The sequence below is a fragment of the Gobio gobio genome (genome assembly GCF_949357685.1).
Source record: "Gobio gobio genome assembly, chromosome: 6".
NCBI classification, from domain to species: domain Eukaryota; kingdom Metazoa; phylum Chordata; class Actinopteri; order Cypriniformes; family Gobionidae; genus Gobio; species Gobio gobio.
In genome coordinates this window covers 17,712,255-17,732,219 of record NC_137102.1, presented here as the reverse complement: position 1 = coordinate 17,732,219, position 19,965 = coordinate 17,712,255, and the positions used below count along the sequence as shown (strand labels likewise).

The following is a 19,965-nucleotide window of genomic DNA, read 5'->3' as shown; positions in this document are numbered from 1 at the left end:
CCACCGACATCTTCATCCTCTCCAGCAATCCCCTCACATCATCATTCTTGTCAGTCAGACCTGCATGAAGGAGTCCGCTATCACAGATCTAGGCGTTTTGACGCAAATAGTCAAAGACTCCTCCGCAGAAACATGTTCCTCAGCCTGACTCATGCCAAGGAAGTAATCTGCCTCAAGGAGATTTCTTGTAATGACAAATTCTCCAAATTGCAAACTATTTAGTAATTACTAAAAGCATACATTTTTAAATTCCCATTCCAGGCTAATTTAGAATGATCTTATTCATGAAATATTTCACACCAGGTGGAATCATTAGCAGCCCACATCTGCAAACAATATTACTGTCATGGAGGAAATGAGCATTGAAGGCTCGCAATGAGAATGTGTAGGAGATGATGCTCTGCAATAAATGAACATTGCAGAAACACTGCCGGTCTTTTAGACACTCTGCTAACTGAGGAGGATGCAGCAGGATAAATGAACGGTGTGGGCTGCCGTCACTAAAGAGCTTAAGACAATAATTAGCCCATTGGACCTGAGGCACGTAATTGCGACATCTATTTAAGTCTGTGCTATTGATGAGCCAGTCTGACCTGCCGGGGAAGAGGATGGCCTTTGTTCCCTCCTGGGTGAGAAGTCTACTGAGGCAAAGCTACCAGCTGTGAACTCAATTACCAGAGAGGTGAGCTACCTGCTCTGTATCCATATCACAGGTCTGCAAGGCTGTTTCTCTGGGAGGCGGAAAAACTGCAAGAGACAATGAGATTGTGTGAAGTCTAGCGACAAAGCTTTTGAGAGCCAGAACAGATTTGAATATTCAGTGTCATTAACAAAATAAGGCCCTAAGTCTGACACATTGACAATTTTGGACAATTATGGTTAAAAAAAAAAAACATCTTAAAAAAAATAATAATAAAATTATACTGTATACCACAATAAGATATTTAGAGATAATGGAGAACTATAAGATAAAAGTAGAATTTAACTGAAAGGCTGATTTGTATTCCAAGGACAAGGATATTTTTTTCATGTCAGGCCAGGGTAGGTTATATAATAATGTTTAATACAGTATAATGTAATAATGTAAACATGTTTTAGCATTTTAAAACTAACTATAACTGCACTACCATTCAAATGTGTGGGGGTCAGTAAAACTTATATTAATAAGGACGCATTAAATTGATCAAAAGTGACAGAAAAGACATTTTGAAAGGTTACAAAAGGGATCTATTTCAAACAAATACTGTTCTTTTGAACTTTCTATTCATCAATGAATCCTGTATCATTGTTTCCATAAACATATTAAGGTGCACAACTGTTTTTAATATTGATGATAATAATAAGAAATGTTTCTTGAGCAGCAATTCTGTATAAGACTATATATATCCAGTAATATTTTACAAACAAAATCCCACAGAAATGTAAAGGTAGTGTCTGTTCAATGGTTTGTTTCAACATTTCTGTATGTTACCCAATTTAGATTTGTTATATATAGTTGGCCTACCTTTAAATATAAATTAATGGAGCCCATATAAAATTTAGTTTGACCTCCGGAGATGAATTTCTTTTCTCTTATCGTTTATTGAAAAACAAAAATCCTTACTTTCCATGCACTATTTTGTTGACTGTTTGTGGAAAGTGTATGTTTTGCTGTAGAGCGTAGTACAGCGACGCCTGCTGGTTGTCAATTACAACACAACACGGGAGTAGCAACAGCACACAGATACCATTTAGCTCATCAAAATCATATGAGACCTAGGCTACATTGATTTCAATAACGCTACTTAACACCGTGGAAACCATGTCATAATAATGTTGAATGACACTCTTTATAGGTGTCCTGATACAAACTAATTGACTTAATAAATTAAAAGGAATGTCTCAGAAAATCATGGATACGAAAAAATCCAGACCTTCCGGACATTCAGACCGTTTCCTGCGTCATGACGCACGATTGATCAGGTGGGAATTTGGTGTATCAAACTTACTCGTAATTTATTCTGTAAATTGACTTTTGTGGCTTTACAGTCCTGTATCAGCAAGGCAGTTTAATACACAGTTAAACAAGGCAACATTAATGAGTTGAATATTTTGCCATATGTAACAGTGAATTGTGGTGACCTGTGAATGAGCATGTGTAACCTAGAATCACAATGTGTGTTATTTTCTGTATTTTCCTCTCTTTGAATTTAGAATAGTCTTCTTACAAAATCACATAACCATGTGAAATTTGGTGCACTGGTTTAGTTTATTGTGTGACTTTGAAGGGTTGTGGCATTGCTCATGGATTTGCTTTGGGTTTTAAGTGACTAAGGAGGTGTAAAGTTGTGCTTGGTTAAGGACTTGAAGACCTGCATTTTTAAATCATTGAGTGTTCAGTTGCTTTGCAGACTATAGTGTTTCTCAGATTCAGCTAATCTTAGTATGACTTATGCAGTGGTGAAAAAAGTATGCTGTCCAAACTCACACATGATTAATGTCCTCCCTTCTGGAAAATCCAGCTTAAGCTGGTGTCTGTGTTCTAGAACGTTCTGGGCTGCGTTTCCCAAAACCATCGTAAGCTTAAGTTGATCGTAGAACAATTGCCACCAATGGTCTCTACGATCAACTTAGGCTTACGATGGTTTTGGGAAACGCAGCCCAGGCTGGTTTCTAGCTGGTCTAAGCAGCAATCCATGTTCCGCTAACAGGCCTGACCACTTAAAGATGCTGGTTTGTTGCAGCTCCAAGATGGTCTGCCAACAAGTATTTTACTCAGTGTGTGTGCTTACGTTGTTGTTGTTTGTCAACACATGCATCTTATATATTGGGCATATGACCCAAACTATTAAACTAAGGCATAATATTCTCAGTGAGGTACCATTGTGTCCAACCTTTCAACCTTCTCTAATATTAAAAAAAATAAAATTCTGTCATTAATTACTCACCCTCATGTCGTTCCAAACCCGTAAGACTTTCGTTCATCTTCGGAACACAAATTAAAATATTTTTGATGAAATCCGAGAGCTTTCTGACCCTCCATATACCACTTTCAAGGCCCAGAAAGGTAGGAAAGACATTGTTAAAATAGTCCGTGTGACGCCAGTGGTTCAACCTTAATTTTATGAAGCGACAAGAAAACTAATATAACAACTTTATTCAACAGTCTCTTCTCGTCTGTGCCAGTCTCCTACGCTGTTGACGGAATTAATACAGTGCAGTGCTTTCAAAGCTCTATGATAGAACGCTGGCTTACCATTTACCGACACTGTTCACATGAGCACCACAACGCATGCATGTGGATAAGCTGCAAGTCTCATATGAAATATTGAGGGGCAGTCTGAAACAATATCAGAAAGGGGTGAAAACAGCAAAGGACAAATATTTTTCAGACCTTATTGAAAAGAACTGTCAAAATCCAAGAGCACTTTTTTCCACTATAAATGCTGCCATTAACCCCTCTGCCGAACTTTTCCCCTGCGAGTCTCTGGAGATGTGTGACAAATTTCTTAATTTTTTTTTGGACAAGATGAGGGGTATTAGGTCAAATATCCCCTCTTCTTCTTTTTCATTTTCTTCATATGATTTTTCTATATCATCATCTTCCACCAACACTCTGAGTCAATTTGAACCTGTAACGCTGCCTGATTTGCACAATATTGTAGACCAGCTCAAACCTTCTGGATCCCCCCTTGACGCTCTTCCTCCACGGTTTTTTAAACAGATTTTTGAGGTGATTGGACCTACTGTTCTAAAGATTATGAACGGCTGCCTTGAAACAGCTATGGTACCAGATGACATGAAGCATGCCATTGTTCGTCCACTTCTCAAAAAAACTAATTTAGATCCTCCGACAGTTGTGTCAAATTTTAGGCCAGTTTCAAATCTCACTTTTATGTCTAAAATTTTAGAGAAAATAGTGTTTCACCAACTACAGAGCTTTCTGAATGAACACCAGATTTTTGAGGTGTTCCAATCAGGTTTCAGGAAATACCACTCCACAGAAACCGCTCTGGTAAAAGTTTTAAATGATGTGTTACTGACTCTGGACTCTGGCAGGTCCACGGTGTTAGTGCTGTTAGATTTGAGTGCGGCGTTTGACACAATTGACCACTCTGTTCTCATCTCACGTTTGGAGCACTGGGTGGGCATTCGGGGAAATGCCCTTAAATGGTTTCAATCGTATTTGATTGGTAGAAGATTCTCTGTTAGGATTGGTGAATCTACTTCCAATGCGTCTCCTCTCATGTGTGGTGTCCCTCAAGGTTCTATTCTTGCTCCGGTTTTATTCTCTTTGTATATGCTCCCCCTGGGGGCGATTTTTAGGAAATATGGCATCTCCTTTCATTGCTACGCAGACGATGCTCAAATCTATCTGCCCCTGGGAACAAATGACGTTAGTTTGGATACCCTGTTAGCTTGTCTAGCGGAAGTAAAGGCCTGGATGTCCCTGAATTTTCTTCACCTCAACGAAGGAAAAACAGAGATTATAGTTTTTAAATCCTCAGAAGCTGCTAGCTCCCCTAGTGCTAATTTTAGTTATTTGTCTTCATGTGTGAAACCACTAGTAAAAAATCTGGGCGTGTTCTTTGATAGTGCTCTTAAATTTGACAAACAGGTTAATAACATTGTCAAAACCAGTTTTTTTCATCTTCGAGTACTGTCTAAAGTAAAATCATTTCTCTCGTTCAAGGATTTTGAACGGGTGATTCATGCTTTTATTTCCACAAGGCTGGACTACTGTAATTCCCTCTATATGGGTATCAATCAAGCATCTTTGAACCGTCTGCAGATGGTACAAAATGCAGCTGCCCGGCTCCTCACCGGTGTTCGTAAACGTGAGCACATTACTCCAGTTCTGAGATCCCTGCATTGGCTCCCCATTCGTTATAGAATTGATTTTAAAGTTTTACTGCTGGTTTTTAAATCATTGAATGGATCAGCTCCGGTATATATGTCAGATTTACTATCGATCCAAAATTCTGGAAGGTCTCTTAGGTCAACCAACCAGAGACTGTTAAATGTTCCCCGGTCTAGGCTGAAACTGAGAGGAGACCGTGCCTTTGCCATTGCTGCACCAAAACTTTGGAATAGTTTACCTGTCTCTATTAGAACTGCCTCTACATTGCACGAGTTTAAAGCAAAACCCAAAACTTATTTTTTTTCTCTGGCTTTTAATTGTAGATGATTTGTGCTGTGTCTGGTCTGTTTTGTGTCCTAATGTATGTTTTAGCCTACATGGTGCTATATTTTACTAATATTTGATATAATGTACAGCACCTTGGTCAACAATTGTTGTTTTTAATGGTGCTATATAAATAAAGCTGAGTTGAGTTGAGAGTTGAGATGTGATGCTATCGTAGGAGCTAGCCAATGGTGAGCCGTAGAACACGGAAGCGCTGCCCTGTTTACACGTCAACAGCGTAGGAGACTGGCACAGACGAGAAGAGATTGTTGAATAGTCTTTTTTTTCTTTCTTTTTGCGCAAAAAAGTATTCTCGTCACTTCATAAAAATTAAGGTTGAACCACTGGAGTCACATGGACAACTTTAACAATGTCTTTACTACCTTTCTGGGCCTTGATTTGAGTGAGTAACAACTGGACTGTAAAATTAATGTTTTGTTTCTGGAAACAGTACTACCTTTTAGATTGATAAAGGTTAACAATGCTTTAGTCACCATAAATAAAATTTGACTTATTTTTTATGGAATGGCAGTATTTTTTTAAATAAATTATTTATCCATGCATCCATCATTATTATTATAAAAAAAAATGTATTCACATGCCCTCATAATCTTTAATCAAATAACTCTTCTCTGATGTTTACTGGCGTGAGGACGGGACAACCTGTTACTCACATGAGATCACAGCAATAGCAAACCACAACCATTCAATCAATTCCTCATGGACAAAATTAGTTTTTGCCCTAAAAAATGTTTTGCTTCGATATGCGTCACGATAGGGAAGAAAAGCCCATCACAACTTCCATTTCATGCTGACTTTAACAATATTTTAAGTGGTGGTTATTCTTAGATACAGAAGACATTCCCTGTGTCTTATTGCATACCATTCAGCCTGAATAGCATTCGTGATCGAGTAGGTGACATAATCGCTTTGGGCCGCTTATGATGACGTTGCATAAATGAGTGAGGTGTGGCTCGAGATCTCTCTGTTCTCTGTGGTTGTAGTCGTCAGACATCCTCTTTGCTCTTCTGACCAAGTTCATCATTCATTCATGGTGTTATATTACTGAAGTTTTAGTTTGTTTTCTAATGATGGCTGTTTTTTTTTTAGTTTTTTTTTTTTTTTTTGATAGACACCACCACTACAATTTCTGTTCATACAGTGATTTACAAGATTTTACATAAAGTGAAGTGTTGCAAAATTGAGGTTGTGCAATAGAATCTGTGAATTGCACAAGCGTCCTTTAGACGACATCAATTAATTAAAATTAAACTACATAGAGTTATCTAAATAATTAGAATACACAACAAATGCATAAACATACGGATAACTGATATGTATGACTTTGACGTGCTATTCTTTAATTTTATTTTTTTTAATTTAAAACTAATTTAAGCCACATGATTGCAGCTTTATGATTTTAAGAGACTACATGGAATAAAAAATAATTTTCCACACTAGAGAACTATTTCAAATGAACAAGCAAAAATGTGATCTAAAAAAAGAAAGAAATGATGACTATTTACAGATCCTAATACACTACCTTTCAAAAGGTTCTTTTTAAAGAAATTAATACTTTTATTCAGCAAGGACACATTCAGTTACATAATATTACATATTATCTGACATAATATTACAGGGGATTTCTATTTCAAATAACTTTTGAACTTTCTTTTCATCAAAGAATCCTGAAAAAAAAGTTAACAAAATGTTTTACAATATTACTGTTTTTATTGTATATTTTATTAAATAAATGCAGCCTTGGTGAGCATAAAAATTATGATATTAAAAAAACTTTACTGAATACTGACCCCAAACTTTTAAATGATAGTGTATATTTATATTAAATAAATAAAAAATGTAAAACCTAAAATGCTAATAGAGAAAAGTCCATTGAGACGTAATGTGTCAAATATACACTTTTTTTTTATTTTTTATAAATCAATAATGTAATTAAAATCTGTTAAGGGGTATTAGTTCTTAGTTCAGACTAAAATGCATGTTTGAGCTGTTTTAACTGAACGTGTCAGTGACATTTTTTTGTCTTAAGATGCACACCAGTAATGTTTTTTCTAAGGCACATTTATAAAAGTCTACTTAAATGTCCTAACTGAACTAATCCTGGCTTAGTCTAAGCCCTGTCTATGAAACCAGGCCCTAATGTGTGATATAATGCCCTATTATTTACAATACAAATGTAACTTTTAGTGGTGTTAATGAGCTCCTTAAATTTGCCCGAAAGAGAAAACTAAAAGAGGCAGACGAGTTTCACTACTTTGAATGGCTATTCCCTCTCACTCAATAGTCTAGCTAAAACAATTTAAAGGATGTCTTATTTTGAGCCAGTCTGAGACTGATACCGAAGGATACTGAATGGAAACCATCATCATTTCTATTCAGAATCTGCTGATGTGTCTGTATTAGCACATGAATGCAGACCAGCACCCATCATCGCAGTATGGATGGCATCCATTCACGTCTAGTCATCAGTTTGAGTCCTGAAAACACACCCAAATAATGTAATTCGAAATTACATTAATTCAGTTTTCAGTCACAAGGGCTGGAGAAGCAAAGATTTATTCACTAGAGTAATGAGAGAAATGAGAGACAGCTGATTCTTTAAATTGAATCATGTATGAACAATTGTGCTCTCAGACTCTCACAAGTCAGTGTATGCGGTTCCTTGTTCAGGTTGACCCACAATTTAAGGATTGCTGTGGTTTGTTGTGTTGGTGTCCTTTATTTTTTTGGCTTAGGTGTGTTACAGTTCTTCTAACACACATGATTGGCTAAACGATAGAGAACTTCAAAAAATGTAGCTATTCTGAGTATCTATGTGATGTGCTGCAACTGGTGACACATTGATCAAAAATCCAATGTGATGTTGAATGTTCTGGTTCGTAGAGTTTGGTTTACTGTCTGCAGTTGAAGCATAAACTGTAAATGGAACTGGAGAATGGAAGTGATGGGGAAAGTAGGTCAGAGGTCACCAGATGATGCCAGAAGGTCATAGTCACGTTTACCTCAGGTGTTGGGTGTAAGTACAGTGAAGGAAATTGTATACATATGATCCTCAGATATGACGTGTGAAGAATAGGGTGATGATAACAGTCTGGAATGTACCACAAAGGCCTGGGAGTGTGACTTCTAATAATCACACAAAAAATCATACCTCGACAGGCATATAATTGAACGATTCTTCTAAACACTGTACACGCATGTGGCTTTTATGGACTTTCAGGGGGAAAAAAACATACATACACGACCGTTCAAAAGTTTGAGGTCAGTAGGGTTTTAGGAGTTAATACTTTTCTTCAGCAAGGATTCATTAAATTGATCGAAAGTGACAAAAAAGATTTCTGAAGGATCATGTGACACTGAAGACTGGAGTATTGATGCTGAAAATAAAATATATTAAAACGGTTATTTTCAATTGTAATCGTATTAAACAGTATGAATATTTGACTATATTTCTGTTTTAAATAAATTAAGCCTTGATGAGCAGAATGAGGAAAATGAGTCTAAACTTTAAAACGGTAGTGGATAAAGCTGCATATATTATCTGAATTATATAGTTTTGTATGTTGGATTTTATAAATAGTAGAACAATAGTATACTATTAGTATTAGAACACTAATCTCAGTTAAATCATTTAATAAAATATTAGATTAGCAAGGGATGCCGCCCCTTTCAGAAATTCGCCCCTTCAGGTGCTGCTGAATCAAACTGGCTGCTATCTGATGATGCTTTGCCTGTGGGTGCTGGTTTTTCTATCACGTTACCTGGTAGCAACAGTAGTCATGTGTTCTCGCAAGTAAAATACTTTATAAATCACTTCTAATAAATCAGAATATGAGTTTTGTTGCTTTCGGTTCATGTCCATTAGCTTTGATGCTAATCACTTATCCTAGTGTACTTCTAAAAGGAGGAATAGCAGGAAAAGCAGAAATACACAAAAATGTAGAGTCTATATCGATATTTACTAGAATATTGATGATTAATGTTGTACTACCCAGATTTTTATCTAATCAAATTCTCTCTAGATTGAGAATATATTCCCATTATACCACCTGCAACTGACTAGCATGTAGCTAGCAAATTATGGCTGTGATTTAACTAAAGCCTATTGGTTATTTTTCTTTGAATTGCTAAAACTAGCTTTTTATTCCTCAGTTTCGTTTAGACATGCTCGTTGAGTCTGGACATTGGGCTCAATGGGTGTTTCCAAAACGAATTATAGTAAAACATACATCCTTGATAAACTATTATGTAAGAATAGCATATAATTATTATAAATAAACAATATGTAAAATGTGTACCTTGAATGCAATGTAAGTCGCTTTGGATAAAAGCGTCTGCCAAATGTAAATGTAAATAATTTGTCTATATACACTCTTAGAAGAAAAGGGGTTCCATGAGGCGCTTCATATATGTGACCCTGGACCACAAAATTTTAAATTGAGATTTATATCTCATCTGAAAGCTGAATAAATTAGAATTCCATTGATGTATTGTATTGTTAGGATAGGGCAATATTTGGCCGAGATACAAATCTAGAATTCTGGAAAATATGGAATCTGAGGGTGCAAAAAAATCGAAATATTGAGAAAATCACCTTTAAAGTTGTCCAAATGAAGTGCTTTGCAACGCATATTACTACTAATAATATTTTTTTTATATATTTACGGTAGGAAATTTACAAAATATCTTCATGGAACATGATCTTTACTTCATATCTTAATGTTTTTTGGCATTCAAAAAATGTATCATTTTGACCCATACAATGTATTGTTGGCTATTGCCACAAATATACCCGTGCGACTAGTTTTGTTGTCCAGGGTCACATATATAGAACCTTTTAAGGGTCTCCATCATGGGATAATTTTTTGATTTTTTGTTTTTTCAAATATTATGAAATCACTAAAGAAATTAAATAACCCATTAAACATGAAAGTATTATTCAATCATTTTAGACATTTCACCTTATTTAGACCTTTTGTAGTATAAAGGGCTCTTTAAAATCGAGGTTCTATATAGATTTCTAAGAGTGTATGTTTTGATATAAAAGAGTGGAATGGAGTTGTGGAACATTCCCAGAAATATGTGAAGGTATGTAATTGGATGCCTGTCTGTGATTGTGACCGTGATCTCTTGTTCTAGTGTTTGTCCTCAACCACAGGAAGTTCACACAACTGTTCATCATAACCATATCAGAGGTTTTACTGTAGAAAAGGGTATTTTGGTCATAAATGATGAATGGCAAGATTTCCCGGGTTAGAATATGTATTTTAGTCTGTTTTTTGTTTTTTTTTTGCGACATGACAGTCAGTGTGTCAGTTATCAAACTGCTTTTTGTGTCAGAAAAAATGGCTTGAGCGCAGAGACTCCCCACTCGTGTCAGGATTTTTGTCATTCTTCACCTCCTCCCGGACTGCTAGAAGAATGCGTCAGTTTGACGGATCCCACACCCTGTCCTCAACGTCTAAGGAACGGGTCAGACCAGTGCTACGGGAATCCAGTGAAACTGACTAGTAGTGTCCCTGTGTAGAACAAGCGGCACATGGTGAGCTGGAGGGCTCACTGACTTGTAGACATATAGACATGTATCTGGCTTGTCTTTTAAATATTGCTGTTAGGATTTAAAACATTGTGATACTGCTCATCTAGCTAGAGATTAAAGTAGAGGCCCAGATCAGCCATCAGCGTAATACCTTGACACGTGAAAGTAAACCGATTCAGTCACACCAATATCTTGGTTTTCTAAGAAAAGGGTGGCTACAATGTAACTTTTCCACATTATATTGTGTGGCAAAAATGAGTTATTGTTAACTAAAGCTATTCAAAATATGTATAATGTTCTTAGAAATAGAGCTGAAACAAATGAAATGGAAAAAGTAGGTGAAAACTTAACCTTAAACAAATGCCTTGGCAACTAACTGAAATAAAGTGGGTTGAAGTACTAAAATTACTAAAACTAAATTTAAAATGAAATAGAATGCAATGCAATGAAAAAAAAATACAAATATATAATTCCAAAGAATAATAAAAACTACAATATATATAATAAATAATACTAAATACACACATTGATTCATTTTATTTATTTATTATACCGACTATATACGTATATGTGTGTATATGTATGTATGTATATGTTGCCTATATATTTCCATTTTCTCTGGCTTTGCGTATTGGGCTTACTCTCACTGGATAGGCCCATATTTGTGACCCAAGGGAAACAAAAGTCTTTTTATTGTTGAGCAGTCTCCGCTTGATTCTCGCCTACTTCCACTGCATAATAAAAACCTAACCAGTATTAGAGCCAATCACTGACCAGCCTCACTCTCAAGAGCCAATCGTTGAGTTTTGAGGTGGGTTTCAGAGGGCGGTTCCTGTCATCTAGCTGAATGCAGGTTACAGTCCCGAAACCAAGCGGGTGTTGTCTCTTTTGAATGAGCTGCTGCTCAGGTTTATATTGGGCAGGGAGTGACTCCTCTGAGCGTGGCCTGTCTCTGCCTTGGCAAAACTCCCACTGGCCTGTCACTAATTCTATCACTGGTGAAGACTGCTGTGATTGAGGGACACTGAAGGAAAGGACACAGGGAAAAACCAAAGTTCAGAGACTGTTTCCACTGCTTACTTGGGTCTGTCATCCATTTACTTGCCCCTGTGGGGCAGAATTTTTTTTATTTAATTATTATAATTTTTTTACATTGTTTTTGTATATATTTATTTATTTATTTTTGGCTGTGGTGACCGTATCAACAGAAAGACAACAGGTAAGCTTAAAACATACTTTTGTATTTGTAATAGGCTGTATTATGAATGGGAATCCCTCACACTGTCTGTCTCCTATCAAATTGTCTATTTTCTCCTTATTTATGTGACTGAGAAATGTGATGAGACACTAGATTTGTTCAGTTTAGACCATCTTTGCATCTCTCAGGATTTAGTTTTTGTGTGTGTGTCCCTTCTGTTTTTGATTCTTTTTTTCGGTGTAGGATTGACTGTGACTCATTTTCGTGATGTTGCCATTAGCAGTTCCTGTCTAGTGAGTTAATCTGATTCTGTGACAGGATAGATATCTATGTTTCTCCACCTCACCAGTCTGACTGGCTTTGCACTATTGCACTATTCATTGGAGTTCAGTTAGTACATATGGCATCAGCTTAATCATTACCAGATTAATGACTTCACAGTGTTTTTTTGTTCCTGGAGTTATTAGACATCATTTTGTATAGATTCAGAGCTTGTACCATATTGAAGGGTTTCAAACTTTGTTTGATTCTAAGAGTATAATACGAGTCATCTCATAGTTTAGAAGATTTTTTGATCACAACAATTGTGTCTCCCTCCTCTTATGCCTTTATGATGGTCCTGTTCTCTTCTGATGAAACGGGTGGTAATGCATTAGATCTGTAGGCAGATAAGCAGTGGAGGGTCTGTTTAGTGTGCTTTGTCATCCTGTCCCATTGTTTTCCTGCCGAACACCGACCCACATACAAACAATTGTGGAGAATGACATTAATGCCCAGTTTCACAGGATTTAAGTTTTAAGATTAGTCTCAGACTAAAACGCATGTTTGAGCTGTTTTAACTGAAAGCAACTTGACATATCTTAAAATATATCAGTGCCATTGTTTTGTCTCAAGATGCACACCAGTAATGTTTTTTTTTGTCTAGGGCACATTTATAAAAGCTACTTAAACTAATCACTGGTTTAATCTAAGCCCTGTCTGTGAAACCAGGCCTAAGTCTTTATAGTCCTGATCGGTTTGTCTGGTTGGATCCCATGTGCGTTTTGAGCAGTAGACGCACACGCTAACTAGTCTGTTCATTCAATCTTCTCTGTGTCGCTCAACTTTGACATACAGAGCTAGAAAGGTGGATGGGCAACTTGATGTGAAATATTTTTGGGAAAGTTGATGGGCTGCTAAACTATTTTAAATGCCATTTTATTAATTCTTATGAAATTATGAATGCCGATTTTATAACTTCATATAAGAGACTACATGCTATATTCGGGTCTCATATTTGTACAATAAAAAAGTGTACTTCTTTAGTTATATGTTTACTTTTTATTTATTAAAAAATGAAAAATAAACTTGACCATTTAGAATTTACTTGAGAAGGCAAAATGGTGACCAGTTACAGGACCGTTTTCCCTTATACATTCATATCAAGATTTTGGGTTAAAAAACTGTGCCAACTACACACATATTATAGTACACTCAATAGTATAGTTGGTAATAATAATGATTTGGCTGTGGTAACATCATGTACCACTCAGGTTGGGCTTTGTATCATGTTCACATGGCCAGCTGTTTCTTGTTTGCTTTTGCTGGGCTGCCATTGTTGACTCTGACTCACCTGTCCTCCTGATAACAGCATATTGATCTGACCAGCCTTTACTAGCTGGGTTGTCATTGTTTGAACGCCTAGTTTTTAACACATTTACTTTTGTCCTCCAGTTTATTGGTTGTCTGAAGAAATAAAGACAAGATGTTTCAAGAGGTGTTTTCAAACGTCATGAGGTTCTACGACTATCTCCTGAAAAGAACCGGTAAGAGCTCATGGCATCATACTTTTTAGATGAGCAAAAACCACCAATACCACTGGCTTATGTGTTATGCCATTACAATACAAACAATTAAAGCTTTCAAATTGGTCATATTTGTTGTAAACAGCACTACAGTTTGGCCACTAGTAATCGAAAATCTACTGTAGAAAGATGTAATACAGGCTTGTTTCATGTGACTGATCAGATGATGTGTAATTTGCTCAGATGCCAGAGTGCGCGATTATCCGCTGATGCAGAGTCCCATTCAGATGACGTTCATCTTGCTGGGATACGTGTTCTTCGTTTTATGTGTGGGACCACGAATCATGGCCAATCGCAAACCTCTCCGTCTCAACACAACTATGATTGTCTATAACTTCTTTATGGTGGCCTACAACGCCTACGTTGTTTATGAGGTAGGAACATTTTCATGTTTTGGTGTTTGGGAGAGTAACTAAACTTCTTCATGTGAACTGATGTCTTTGAGGATTTGCTCACCTTACAATAGTGTTTCTTCTGTAGATCACAAAAGGATATGTTTAGCAGAATCTTCAAGCTACTCTTTTTCATTTAATGAAAGTGAATGGTGACCACCATAGCTGGCAAGCTTCAAAAATGACAAATGGGCACCATAAAAGCAGAAGGGTTTTGTGTGTACTGACAACATATGGGGCATTTTTATGATACTTTTATGTTGCTATGGAGTCTATGGGCATCATTCACTTTCATTATATGAGCAGCGTGAGCATTCTGATAAACATATTTTGTGTTCCACAGAAGAAAGAAAATCAGCGATGTTTGGAATTACATGAGGATTATGATTAAATTATGACAGAAGAGAAGATGAACAAACCATGTTATTGTGCTTTTGTGTAATTTTTCGATCTGCCTGACGCTTACAGTTCTTGATGGCTGGCTGGGGAACAACGTACACTTGGAGATGTGACCTCTGTGACACCTCCAACAGTCCAGACGCTCTCAGAGTAAGTTTATTTCATTCACACATGTTCCTATGTTATGTTATTAAAAGAAATGAATACTTTTATTCAGCCGGAATGCATTCAATTGATCTAAAGACATTTATAATGTTACAAAAGATTTCTATTTCAAATAAATTCTTGTTCTTAAACGTTCTATTCTTCAAAGAATCCTAAAAAAGCATCAACGTTTCCATAGAAACTGTAAAAACTAATATTGTTTCTTTGAACATCATATTCATGTGACTCTGAAGACTGGAGTAATGATGCTGAAAATTCAGCTTTGCCATCACAGGAATAAATGACCTTTTAAAATATATTACAATAGAAAACAGTTATTTAAATTGTAATAATATATGGTGTTTTTGTAAATGTTAAATAAATGCAGACTTGGTGAACATGCAGACTTGATTCTTTTAAAAATATTTGAAATCTCTTACAGACCCCAAACTTTTGAATGGTAATGCATATTGCTAATTGTGTTTCTCCTTATATCCTCAGATGGTTCGAGCATCCTGGTTATTCTATTTTTCCAAATATGTTGAACTTCTAGATACGGTAAGAATAGTTCTTTATGCTATGATTATCATGCTTTAAATTTGTGTTTCAATGCTGTATTTGGAATAGGATATGCAAAGGCATCTAGCACATTATACAGTAGCTTCCTTACTAACTACAGGACGATTTGTTACCTGAGTTAACAAGAACTGTGTCTGCGTTCCAGGTGTTTTTTGTGTTGAGAAAGAAGCACAGTCAGGTGACGTTCCTGCATATCTTCCATCATTCCATCTTGCCCTGGACCTGGTGGTGGGGCATCACTCTTACTCCTGGTGAGTATATCAATTTCTGTAGTCACTGGTTTAACAAATCAGGGGCTGGTTGCATAAACTGCTAAGACTAGTCTTACAAGTTAGTCATCACATTTTTTTCTTTAAGACTGTTCATAACTGTTTAAAGTCAGTTACATAAAAACATCGATTGGTCTAATTTGATACTAAAAAGTAAGACTGACTGCCCCTTGAATAACCGCTAGTTGGTCATACTAGTACTTAAAGGAACACTCCACTTTTTTTAAAAATAGGCTCATTTTCCAACTCCCCTAGAGTTAAACAGTTGAGTTTTACCGTTTTCGAATCCATTCAGCCGATCTCCGAGTCTGGCGGTAGCACTTTTAGCATAGCTTAGCATAGATCATTGAATCTTATTAGACCGTTAGCATCTCGCTCAAATGACCAAAGGGTTTCGATATTTTTCCTTCTTAAAACTTGACTCTTCTGTAGTTACATTGTGTACTAAGACCGACGGAAAATGAAAAGTTGCAATTTTCTAGGCCAATATGGCTAGGGACTATATACTCATTCCTGCGTATTAATCAAGGAACTTTGCTGCCGTACCATGAGTGAAACAGGCGCAATGATATTACGCAGCGCCTGAAAATAGGCTAACTTCCGTCACCAAAACATACATGACAACCTGCTTGCACAGAGAGCATGCTGGGGACTATTTTCAGGCGCTGTGCGTAATATCATTGCGCCTCTGCACCCATGGAACGGCAGCAAAGTTCCTAAAAGTAGTTCTGCTAAAAGTAAAACTCGGTTACCGATAACGGTAAAACTCAACTGTTTAACTCTAGGGGAGTTGGAAAATTAGCCTTTTTTCAAAAAAAAGTGGAGTGTTCCTTTAAGACACAGTCTTAAAGGGATAGTTCACCCAAAAATGAAAATTCTGTCATTAATTACTCACCCTCATGTCGTTCCAAACCGTAAGCCCTTTGTTCTTCGGAACACAATTTAAGATATCTTTGATGAAATCCAAGAGCTGAGAGATCCAAGAGTGACGAGAATACTTTTTGTACGCAAAAATAACTTTATTCAACAATTTCTTCACGTCTGTGTCAGTCTCCTTCGCTGTTGACGTAATAAATATAGTGCATCGCTTCCGAGTTACGTCAGAGCTACGCCAGCTTACCATTGGCCGATGCTGTTAACATGAGCACCATGCGTGTGATGCGGACGCAGGAGCCGACCAATTTAAACTGTGCAGGAGACCGACACAGACGAGAAGAAATTGTTGAATAAAGTCGTTATTTTTGTTTGTTTTTTGCACACAAAGTCTTCTCGTCGCTTCATAACATTAAAGCTGAACCACTGGAGTCACATGGACTATTTTAACAAACCTTTTTGGACCTTGAATGTGTTAATTAAATAGCTGTCTATGGAGGAGTCAGAGAGCTCTCGGATTTCATCAGAAATATCTTTATTTGTGTTCGAAGATTAACGAAGATCTTACAGGTTTGGAATGACATGAGGGTGAGTAATTAATGACAGAATTTTCATTTTTGGGTGCACTATCCCTTTAACATAATGGCTATGTGTATGCAACTGACCCCAGTCGTTATTAACTGGTTTTGCTTCAAGACCCAGATTGTACCTTGGCCATAAAGTTGTGACCCAAATAGTACTAAAACGTATGAAAACAAAAAAAGCCTGTGATTTTAGGAGCCTGTGAAATTAGGTGGCTTTTTTGTTCCTGTAAAAGACTTCTTTCTTTTGTGCATGTGGGCAACAACAGGAGAATAAGGTTAAGGTGTATTAACATTTGTAAAGATGTCTAATTTCAATTACTTCCATTTACTTTCATGTGAAAATGACAGCCGGGGGCATGGGTTCTTTCCATGCTTTGGTGAACGCGTGTGTTCACGTCATCATGTACAGCTACTACTGTCTAGCTGCTGCAGGGCCGCGCTTCCAGAAGTTTCTGTGGTGGAAAAAGTACATGACCGCTATCCAACTGGTTAGTGCAAACTCATTTAAACTCTTAATCTTATGGGATTAATGTGAACTGCATGTGCATCAATGTTTAACCAGAATGGCACATATAAATTGAGATTTAAGTAAAATTATAATTTATACTTGTCCTCCAATTCAATGCCATTGTCATTTACATTCTATTTACATTTCTATAATTCCGTTCCATCAATACAGTAGTTTTGCTCCCTCAAAGTGTTCCTATTGTGCTATTTTTAAAAGTTCCTGATTTAATTTTGTATGGTAAAAAAAAACCACTTTAAAGGGATAGTTCACCCAAAAATGAAAATGATTAAAGGCCTTCTGAAGCGAATCGATGCGTTTGTGTAAGAGAAATATCCATATTTAAACTTTATAAAGGCGATCCAGCCGATCGCCTTAAGTAATTAACTTAGGGGAAAAGTGTAGCTCCCGTGTGGACCTGCCTAAAGGCGCATTTTACTAACGCGCTCTATGAATAACAAAAACAAATTGCGATATTGACTTTAGAGCAGATTTTTGTTGGTCAATGGCGCAGTCTATTTCAGTTGCCTCAAATTAGCAACGCACCAACAATGCGCCTGAACACACCTTGTTTTCAGATCAGCTCGTCCATGGGCGCACAAATGGGGGCAAATGCATTTGGTATTTAAATAACGTGGTGCAGGACGTGAAAATGATAACTGCGTCAGGCTGAAACTAGCAAAAAAGTTAAACACTTGCGTCGAGCCTGGTGTGCATTGCGCCGTATCTTACCATATCTGAATTTCAGCTCCTCTATCTAGTCCTCTATCTCCTCTATCTAATATTTTCCTTTGAAAGTTCTGGGTTTGCTTTCACAGCGTCTTCTTGACAGGCCTTAGCTACAGTGTTCGAGGGTGGGTAAAAGTAGACGTTGTTCATGGGCAGCCAATAAAGATCAAAAGCTGGCATTATGCTAATTTGTTACAAACCTACATAGGTTCATGCAGGAAGCAAGACTGGATTTATTGATGTGAAGTTTTAGTAACTAATTTCGGGAGGAGCACGTCCAGATAATTAAACCTTTCTAAATAATGGAGCACGCCAAATAATGTAAATCTAATCAAACCCAAGTGGAGCATGCCCAGATAATTAAAACCTAATTAAACACGAGTGGAGCATACTGAACTAATCAATTCAATCAACAACAGGAGGAGTGTTTATATACAGCTGACTCACCTTCCTTTCGTTGACAGTTTCTTAGCATCCCTCCACCACCCCATCTCCTCACTTGATTGAATAAAAACCTATTAGACGTCAACTCAATCCATAACGCAATACAGTCTAGTTCTAGACCAATCCTATCACGGGGGGGGATACTCTGGGTTCGGGCCAAAATTCCGAGCCCGGAGCCCTCCCCCGGACAGCACGCCAAATACGCATAATCTTTTACTCCATTTAATTTGATGTAAGTGTGAACTCGTGAAGACGCGTTTCAGGCAGTTCAGAATCGGTTCTTTCTTTTGGAAGACACTAACTCCATTATGGTGTACTTTAATCTGAAGCTTTGCGGACCTTTTACATTCACAAGCAGCTATATTATACACTATATGAAAGATAATATCCTAAAAAGCATAATAGGGGCACTTTAAAAAAAAAAATGAATATGGAACAATTCTAATTACATTTCTTTTCTCGTATTTTCTACAGATTCAGTTTGTACTGGTGACTGGCCATATCTGTCAGTATTACTTCATGGAAAAGTGTGAATTCCAAGTTCCCCTCTTCATCCATCTCATCTTGATCTACGGCACGTTTTTCTTCATCCTCTTCTCAAACTTCTGGATCCAGGCCTACGTAAAGGGCAAGCGACTACCTGTTTCTAATGAGGACAAACTCAAACAGAATGGCATTATCACTGTGATTGAGCCTGTGGTAGTGGCCAATGGCAAACACATAGAAAACGGCACTGTGCACTACACTAATGGATTTGCCCACAATGGTAAAGTGAAGGAGATCTAAGTGGGCCAATCAAAACATCAAAGACATGGTTGTTAGATTATTTTTGTCAATTTTTTTTATGATCGCACGGGAGATGAAACGGCACATTGGATCTGGCGGTGGTTCCCCCTTTCTTTGTATTTATGGATGTTGGAGGCTGGGGAACACTATGCATGAAGAGAATTCGTCCACTGAAGTCGGCTTCGTTGACGTCGCTCTGAAACCTGACAGCATGCCTGTGGTTTAATCCGGTCGACCTTGGCTTTTTTTCCTGGCATATGAGTCTCCCAGTTGTTTGCACACTGTACAGTTCCACAAACTCAAACTTGACTGTAAATAAATATTTCCTCAGTTTATTGGAAATGTTTGAGTTGTCCATTTTTTTAGAGTTTGTTCGTAACTTATCAGTTAATAAACGCTTTTTATAATAAACTATTTTTTTGCTTTATGCTCCATTTGTGAAGTTGATTTTTATTCAAAAATGAAAGTAAACATATTGTTTACATGGTGTATATA

General features: G+C 37.0%; 2 protein-coding genes across 3 annotated transcripts in view; one reads left to right on the top strand and one right to left on the bottom strand.

The window, feature by feature from the left end:
• Positions 1 to 19,965, bottom strand: part of LOC307127360 (uncharacterized protein) — an 866,317-nt gene that overhangs the window by 737,760 nt on the left and 108,592 nt on the right. The gene's annotated exons all lie outside the window — the stretch shown is intronic.
• elovl1a (ELOVL fatty acid elongase 1a) lies at positions 11,599 to 19,903 on the top strand. 2 transcript variants are annotated; one of them, XM_079818526.1, is made up of 8 exons: positions 11,599 to 11,943; positions 13,636 to 13,727; positions 13,950 to 14,140; positions 14,627 to 14,707; positions 15,203 to 15,259; positions 15,426 to 15,531; positions 17,355 to 17,494; positions 19,159 to 19,903. In XM_079818526.1, exons 2-8 carry the CDS (start codon positions 13,667 to 13,669, stop codon positions 19,468 to 19,470), a joined length of 948 nt encoding a protein of 315 aa, XP_079674652.1. In that variant the 5' UTR covers positions 11,599 to 11,943; positions 13,636 to 13,666; the 3' UTR covers positions 19,471 to 19,903. The 2 variants fall into 2 exon arrangements, with proteins under 2 accessions (XP_079674652.1, XP_079674653.1); XM_079818527.1 differs by having other exon boundaries at positions 11,603 to 11,812.

Coding starts and splice junctions, on each gene's coding strand:
- elovl1a (XM_079818526.1), top strand. CDS start 13,667: ATGTTTCAAGAGGTGTTTTCAAACGTCATGAGGTTCTACGACTATCTC. Junction 13,728..13,949: donor CTATCTCCTGAAAAGAACCG/GTAAGAGCTCAT, acceptor TAATTTGCTCAG/ATGCCAGAGTGCGCGATTAT. Junction 15,260..15,425: donor ATGTTGAACTTCTAGATACG/GTAAGAATAGTT, acceptor TCTGCGTTCCAG/GTGTTTTTTGTGTTGAGAAA.